This window comes from Peromyscus californicus, unplaced genomic scaffold (genome assembly GCF_007827085.1).
Source record: "Peromyscus californicus insignis strain IS unplaced genomic scaffold, ASM782708v3 Scaffold_6__1_contigs__length_162567912, whole genome shotgun sequence".
NCBI lineage: Eukaryota > Metazoa > Chordata > Mammalia > Rodentia > Cricetidae > Peromyscus > Peromyscus californicus.
The window spans coordinates 15370372-15378901 of record NW_026294584.1 but is presented as its reverse complement, the minus strand read 5'-3'; the positions used below and the strand labels follow the sequence as shown (position 1 = coordinate 15378901).

At 39.1% G+C, this 8530-nt stretch overlaps 1 protein-coding gene across 1 annotated transcript; it reads left to right on the top strand.

Annotated features, from left to right (window-relative positions):
- Nucleotides 1-239: 239 nt before the first annotated feature.
- On the top strand, nucleotides 240-656 carry LOC128099184 (60S ribosomal protein L30-like). Its single transcript, XM_052720937.1, has one exon. It carries the CDS (start codon nucleotides 264-266, stop codon nucleotides 609-611), a length of 348 nt encoding a protein of 115 aa, XP_052576897.1. The 5' UTR covers nucleotides 240-263; the 3' UTR covers nucleotides 612-656.
- Nucleotides 657-8530: the final 7874 nt, after the last annotated feature.

The window sequence follows — 8530 nt, the reverse complement described above, 5'->3', positions numbered from 1 at the left end:
AGGCCTGTCGGCTGAGGCTTTTCAGGCTGAGGAGTCCTATAGGTAAGACATGGCTGTCGCTTGTTCCTTTGTCTCTCTGATCTTTCAGCATTTACCCCAGTATCAGGTTCTGGGGTTTTTATTAAGACAATTTAGAAATTTGTGTTACAGAAAATCTCAGTTTGTTACTTCTTTGCCAAGATATCTCAGATCAGGTCATTTTTCTTTCTTTAGAAAGTGGCTTGGGTCTTGGCTGGGGGCTGTCCTGCACCTAAGGCAGGAAGATGGTGGCTGCAAAGAAGACGAAAAAGTCTCCGGAGTCGATCAACTCTAGGCTCCAACTTGTTATGAAAAGTGGAAAGTACGTGCTGGGGTACAAACAGACTCTGAAGATGATCAGACAGGGCAAAGCGAAATTGGTTATCCTCGCCAACAACTGTCCAGCTTTGAGGAAATCTGAAATAGAATACTATGCCATGTTGGCTAACACTGGTGTTCATCACTACAGTGGCAATAACATTGAATTGGGCACAGCATGTGGAAAATACTACAGAGTATGCACACTGGCTATCATTGACCCAGGTGATTCTGATATTATTAGAAGCATGCCAGAACAGACTGGTGAAAAGTAAACCAGGAAAGTTTTTCTTTAATAAAACTTTACCAGAGCTCCTTAAAAAAAAAAAAAAAAAAAAAAAAAAAGGAAGAAAGAAAGAAAGAAAGTGGCTTTTGAGTAGTCTTTTTCAGTAATCTCCCCCCACCCCACCACAGCTCTCAAGAAATCTCTTTTAGTTCCCCTTTCCCAGGGAGATTCGTACAGTCCCAACTTGAGCCCGCCTTGTTCCCTAATATCTCTGGGTCTATGATTGTGGCATAGTTATCCTTTACTTTAGAGCTAATATCCACTTATGAGTGAGTATACACCATATTTGTCTTTCTGGGTCTTGGGATCATTTTGGGGTCAGGTTAAAACCTGGTACATAGGAATATATAAGGATGACCCCACTAAGACTCCTAGCAATAGCAGAAATGTAGCCTGAACTGGCCATCTCCTATGACCAGGTAAGACTTTAAGTAGAGGGAATGGGAAAACCACCAACCCAGCCACATAACCTTTGACTTACACTCCGTCCTGCCTTTGGGATGTGCTGGGGTAAGGGTGGCCTATAGATTGAGGGAGTAGCCAACCAATGACTGGTCTAGACTAAAACCCACGCCAAGAGAGTAAGCCCACGCCTGACACTGCCTGGAGCACCAGGATCCACAGGCTGGATGACCCGGAGACCTAGGATAGAGCCAAACATGACTGGAGGAAAAAATTGTCAATGTAAAGATGCCTAATGATATTTTGCTACACTCCTAGATTGGTGCATTGCCCAGTTGTCATCAGAGAGGCTTCATCCAGCAACTGATGGAAACATGCAGATCCATAGTCAAACATTAGGCAGAGCTGGGGGGAATTCTGATAAGAGAAAAATCTAGAATTTTCTGTAGCCAAATATTAGGGGAATCCTGTAGAAGAGGGGGAGAAAGGACAGAGAGATCAAGGACACCACAAGAAAACCCACAAAATCAACTCAGAGACTGAATGGACAACCAGGGAGCCTGCATGAGACTGACCTAGGCACTCCGCACATAGGTTACAGTTGTGCAGCTTGGTCCTCTTGTAGGACTCCTAACAGTGGGAGCAGGGGCTGTCTCTGTCTCTTTTGCTGGCTTTTAGGACCCTACTCCTCATACTGGGTCTCCTTGTCCAGCCTTAATAAGTTGGGAGGTGCTTAGTTTTACCGAAACTTGATATGCCATGCTTTGTTGATGTCCATGGGAGACCTGCCCCTTTCTGAACACAAATGGAGGGGGAGTGGATTAGGGGGTGGGAACAGAGGGTGATGTGGGGGAGGGACTGGGAAGAGAGGAGGAAGGAGAAACTGTGGTCTGGATGAAAAATAAATAAATAAAGTGGCTCTTGGTTAGGTTTACTTCAGGGAACTTAAGTTTAGTGTGATGAGCTAGTTTTCATTTTGGAAGTTGGAATTCAATACTATTTTATACTACTGAAAAAAAAATCTTTAAAATTTAGGTTCACAGTAGTTTTGGAACAAAATACTATTCCCAAGGAATATTTTCAAACTCATGTCTTTCCTCAAGTATTTCTCAAATACCATGAAGGGCAATTATTGTGTTCATGGTCATAACTTTTTTCCTTTCATTTTTTTCTTATGTAAAATAATTGCTTCAGAACAAGCCAACCTTAGTCTCTCCCTCACCTTGACCAAATGATTAAATAGACTTCTTCAGACCATTAGATCTTGGACCTTGAATTCTAAAGCATTTACTTAAAACAATACCACCAACAAAACCTTTGTAAGTATATGCTATTTTTCTGCTTCTTTCAGGTGTCCTTTAAAAATGCTTCCTCCTGGATTTATAGCCCGGGATGTTCTTCTTCGGGAACTAGGGTCCTCCCTTTGATAGACACTCCTCAAAGAGGAATGCCTTCTGTTCCAGGTTTGTGGGAAGGTGGGAGCCTGACTGGTGGACACCGTCTTAAGTTGTTCTATCCTCTCCAGCCGTGGAGACACAAGAAAGGTTACTTGGGTTGAGGTGAATTAGCAAATACATGGTCTAAGATTCTTCCCACACCCCTAGTTCTGAGAACTCTTCAGGATTTGTTGCAGCACGCTTGAACTCAGGATGAAACAAAACTCACCTCCTTTTAGAGGACATTGTGAGTGAAGATGTCTTTACATGGCAGGCTGTGTTCAATCCATTTTCTGCATCGACTCCTATGCTTTACTATCTTTACCTTCTTTTAACCCCCAGTAGCCTCTTCGATGCAGGGCTTGGACTTTTCTATTTGTTTTCTGTTTGAAAAGTCCTAAATGAATCCTTCTAAGCCATTTTGGTAGGATATGAAAGGCACAGGACGGATTGTTCTAGAATTCTCTTCAGGAAACAGAGGAGTGATGGACTGGAACATTGACAAAGCAGTAGTTACTTTGTGCCTTCATACGTAATGCTGTCCAGATGAGAATATTCTTTTGTTGTTGATTTTTGAGACACGGTTTCTCAGTGTAGCCTTTGCTGTCCTGGAACTCACTTTATAGACCAGGCTGGAGTCAAACTCAGAGATTCCCCTGCCTCTGCCTCCTGAGTTCTATGATTAAAGACGTGGGCCACCACACCTGGTGAGAACGTTCTCATCAGAGGCGTGTGTCATGTATTGATGCAGACTGAAGGAAGGAAAGGTACTCTTCCTATAGTCTCAATAGCTTGATGGATGGTTGCCTCAAGAGCACGGACTGCTGGCTTATTGGCCTCCAGTGTCACTAATACAACTTTTCCTTAAGGACAAACAGACAACACAGAATCAAAAGCAGCAAACACAGCTGTGTTTTATCAGATGGCTTCCAACTGGGAGCTTCCAGTGGCTTCGTTTCACATTCTGTTATGGATACATTTCTCAGGTTGGTGTCTAAGCCTCTCTATATTCTAGCTACATTGTTAGACTTCCAACACTTTTTCTTCTGTGTGATCTCTTATTGTTTTACGAACATGCCCTGTAAATCCATCCCTTCCCAGATATAATGTTTGTCCGTTTGCCCAGGAATACTGTTTTCATCTTTTCAATTCTTCCAAGAAGAATTCAGACACCAGCAGCTTTGGAAATCTTCTCTGACAACCCCAGGAGTGTCTGAACTCTCTTTAAGTGCATAGACATTTGCAGAAAATTATGTAAGATGTTTTAATTAGTACAACATTATTTATGTTGTTATTGCAGATGATTTTTCTTATGAGTAAACTTTTCCATAATGAATGCATTGGAACCTTTCATTCTTATGTTATTTTTTTATAAAATACTTCTTTCTAGTAATGTGAACATATCTGCTTAATTAAATGAAGAATTCAGAACATGCTTGGAGCTATTGTTTATTAGGGATCATTATTATGAATGTCAGTCCCTTGACTGTGCTACAAAACCATATATACCAAGGAGTACGGATTTCTCCATGACAACCTTTTAATTTGAGCTCATGTTCTCTTTAGTTTCTTTTCTTAGTAATAGGTGTTTAAGTGTCATTTTCTTGTGATCTATATCTCTGCCTTCATCATTAAGCTGAACTTTTCAATCTATCTCTCTCAACACTTTTGAGTCAAATGGGACTGGATGGTCTTGGATGGTAGAAAGGGCATTATAGAACAATAAAGGCCACACATCTGACTGATGTATCTCACCAGCTGAGAGTCAAGACTTCCAAGACAATTAACATTTGTTGAAATTTGCTACATGGAAAAATTACTCCACTTTTATAGAGGTGTTTCAAATAAGAATGTCAAAATAACAATGAATCATACTTAAGGCCTAAGCATGGCCTTGCTCCATTTCTAGCAATAAACCTATACTTTTCTAGGACCTTCATAAGAAACTCCATTATAGTAAGACATGCTTTAAAAGCCTTGTACAACCTTGAGACCATTAGTGACTGTGAAAATATATCTTCTTAGTGTGTGTAAAATTTGGAAACTATTAGGTATTGGAATAAGATGCCAAAAAAGCCACAGCTGGGGAAGAAGAATTGCTACAAACTATGTTCAGTGAGTGTGTGGGGGATAAGTGGAGACAGGCAGTGGACATCAAGGATGGCCTTTGAAGCCAAAGATAACACCCTAAAGGTGATTTCCCTCAATGAGAGACTTGGTTTGGTTGTGAAGAACAATGCAGTAATGCAGTAATGCAAGGATTCAATGCAATAATGAACTTAGTGAGGGAAAGTTGGAATCAGCATGTAGGCTTCCTCCATAAGAGGCTGATGTTGATTAAGTTGCTTTTGAGGATGAAGTCCCAGGGAGCATCTGCTCATATGCTCCTTAGTAGAGAGGGTGGGTTACCTTGATGTTCATTTAATTCAAAGCCCTGTTTCTGCTTGAAATGTCCACCCTGTAAAACAGTCTTTAGAGAAGAGTTCAGCTCTGCTGTAAAGATCTCTTTCTGGGATTTTAATTGGAGAGAGTGCATATATTTACAAAGGAGATTGCTCAGAATTATTGATTACACAATTTGTTTCTTTTTCACTTTCATCCTCCATTTTTGCCTTTTGTCTTCTGTGAGGAAGGAAGGATTAAATTCTTCCTAGAAAAGAAACAAAAGCACAATTCTCTTGGCTTTAGGTTCACTGGGGAACTAGTAATACAACTCAGCATGAATCGGAGACTTTGGGAAGTCCCAGTGGGAGGGGAGGAGTTGGCAGTCCACAGGACATGAACAGTTTTGAGCTACACTGAATTCACACTGGAAATACACTCTGGAAATATTTTGATGCAGTTTTAAAAAAACCATTAGATTCTGAAACCTTTACATTTACTTACATACACAGAAGAAAAAGTATAGAAGCATGCAATGGGGCCCTTACAAACTGAGAAAAACCCAACACATATTTAATTCAGTAGAATTTATTCATAATCAGACTTCCCATTTGGAGTAAATGTCATGACATGGTGATCAAACACTCTTTCTAACTTTAACCAGGCCCAGTTCTATTGATGCCTAATATTTATGGGCAGTATCAAAGTCTACTTTTATTTATGTCATTTTAAATTTTGAGCCACGACTTTTATTGTTTCTGAGCTAAAATCCAAGTACAGATTGTATGTCTGTGCAATGCCATCTATCTGTGTTTAAGAGGTAGAGAAAAGCTGCCCTATCTTATCCATACAGCTGGAAGTGCCATGTTACATTATTTGCAAATAAGAATTTTTATTCATATCACAATGTAAATTTGTAGCATTTTAATTTTTTACTTTCCAAAATAATAATTTCCTTGAAGGTGAAGGATTTACATTTTATTTTTCTCTTTTATAAATATTCACTAAAAGATATATTTGTGCTTTAGCATTGTCTCTAGTCCCTTGCACATATCATGAAATGACATTTCTAAACTTTGTATTCTATCTATTCAATGATGATATCAAATTTTATCTCCAAACTAAATTACTCTCTTGGGCTCCAGATTCACACATCAATGTATTCTTTGAAGGCCTAATAGGCATTTTAAACTTAATGCTCCTAAATATAACTATAAACTATTCTCTTCTTCCCAATCCCAAATATAACCTCTTCCAAGCCACTATATCTCAATAAATTTTACCAGCTAATCAAAATGGGAAAAGAGATCAAGACGTTATTTTGACTCTAAGTGTTTCATCTGTCAACAAGTTCTTGCCCTTGCACCAAATAACTATTTTTGCAAATCTGACCACTTTTTATTTTCTTTATTACAAACCAGTCCAGACATAATTTTGCCCAGGTTCTACTGTAGACTCCAACTGTGCTCTCACCCATGACATTTGGGCTTCTACATTAGGGAAAATAATCATTCTGAATAATAGCAGACCCCATTTCTCTTCTGCTTGGAACCCCAGTGACTTCTCATTGTACACAAAAGGCCATTTTAAAACTATGTGTAAGAGGCCTGTTGTGAAGAATGCTAACATTTCTCAATAACCTCTTTTCTTTTCTTCCTCGAATGCTAACATTTGTCAATCACTTCTTTTGTTTTCTTCCTCATCACATAGCTAAACATGCCCTGTTCCCCTACTTCCACCTTGACTGGAACAAAGGGATGTAGGTGGAAATGGCAGCCATCACTGTAGCTCTGGCTCATGAAGTTTTTTCCTGGTCTCCTTTTGTGTTGTGAGGTGATGTTGGAGGCTATGTATTAAAGATATTCCATAAGTTGAAGGAGACAGGGTTCTTTATTGTCTCTGTGGAACTAGCTTCTATCCCAATCAGTTCTTATCAGTGTGCCTCATGTATAAGGCATACAGCTTAGTTGTCAAAGTTATATGATTAGGCCTTACATAATCCTCTGTTAATCTTTCTACTCACAAGTTCAGAAAATGAGAACCCTGGTATCCCTCTGCTTGAACTCACCTCCAACCCAGCTGTAGGCAGGGATATTTCCTTTCCTTCAATCATGTATCACTGCAAATGGCACTTTTTTCCAGACAAGTCTTCTCTGACTTCCCCTTCCTGAAGCAGCCACTCTGCAAGTGTCTTGCTACATTATTGTAATAAATCTTTTTAGCAACTGTTAGTACCTGGAATTGTCCTTTGTTTTTATAGAGAACTCACGGTGTAGCCATGGCTGGTCTTGAACTCACAGTAATCCTGCCTTAGCTAGAAATACAAGTGGATGCTACCATACCTGGCACTGGAATTGTCACATTGATCTTTAATAAATAGTTTTAGCTAATTGACTAGTGTATATAGGTATATATATATATATATATAATGTATATATTGTATTTATAGCTCAATTGTGTGCATATGTATATATGTATACACACATATAGTATCTCAGGTGAAACATGGCATTTCTAATACCTCCGTAAATTGAATATAAATAAGGTACTCTACAAAGCCACAGGATTCAGGGGCAGAATCTACTGTGTGATTCTAGTTTTGAACTTATAGACAATTGTAATAAATTAATCTTTCTGAGGGTCTTTTCCATATTAAATGCTATACTATGTGGCTGTGATCTCATGAGAAATAGTATTTATGAATATGTACCACAAAGCATACAGAATTCATATTATATAAGAGCTGAGGGAGCATTCAGAACATTGATAAAATACCTTGTCTGTAGACAGCGTATGGTGTCTAAATATTTTTTGGATAAACAACTGATAAATGATATGTCTATTAATCAGCCATGATATATCATAGAAGTACAAGATTTTGTGTGGTGTATGTACTGCTCTTTCTTGATTACTACCATTTCTCAGGGCTTCAGAATAAAGAACTGCTAGCCATTTGTCATGTAATTTGAGAGCTGCTCCTCAAACAGTTGACGTTTTCTAGAGGCTGACTGATTAAAAGGTCAATGTGACATGTGAGAATCTGAATTTCTGTTCAGAGACAATGGTGACAATTTCACAGTGGCTCCAGTTAGTGTTGTTCTGAGAGACACTTACTCAAATTGCATTTCATTGACCCCAAACCTGCCCAAACTCAGTAAACAGAGAATTGTGTTGTCGGAACATGTTTCAGTTGTTCATAATCAAGTCTCATAACCAAATAGTTATCAGTGTTCATTTTTCTCCAGGTACAGCAGTCATCATATCAAGCAGTATATAAACAGTGCTTACGCATTTTTGTAAGAAGTGTTTTTGGGAAGGTAGGCCTTTTTTCTTGTTTAATATTTCTATTAGAAGAGGAAGGCTTGTCCCCTGCACCTGCCTTGGTGAGCAGATGAGTTTTGGCTGGTTATTACTATTGTTCCTGGTTCTACTATGGAGTGTACAATAAAGTGATCACAGGTCTCTTCCTCCTGGGAAGTGTTTTGCTTTTATACTCAGAGGAGATTCAGGTTGTAGGAATGCTTCCCAAGCCTCCACTGTCAAGGCTAAGAGGCATTTCAACTCAGGGCTTGGGACTGGAAGGTCCTAGAAAGCTCAAAATTTTCTCTTATTAGCAGAGGGCTGAAATGCAATGTGAGATGTATCACAGTTGGAATTTTGAAAGCATTGTCCCGGGGGAAGAAATGAT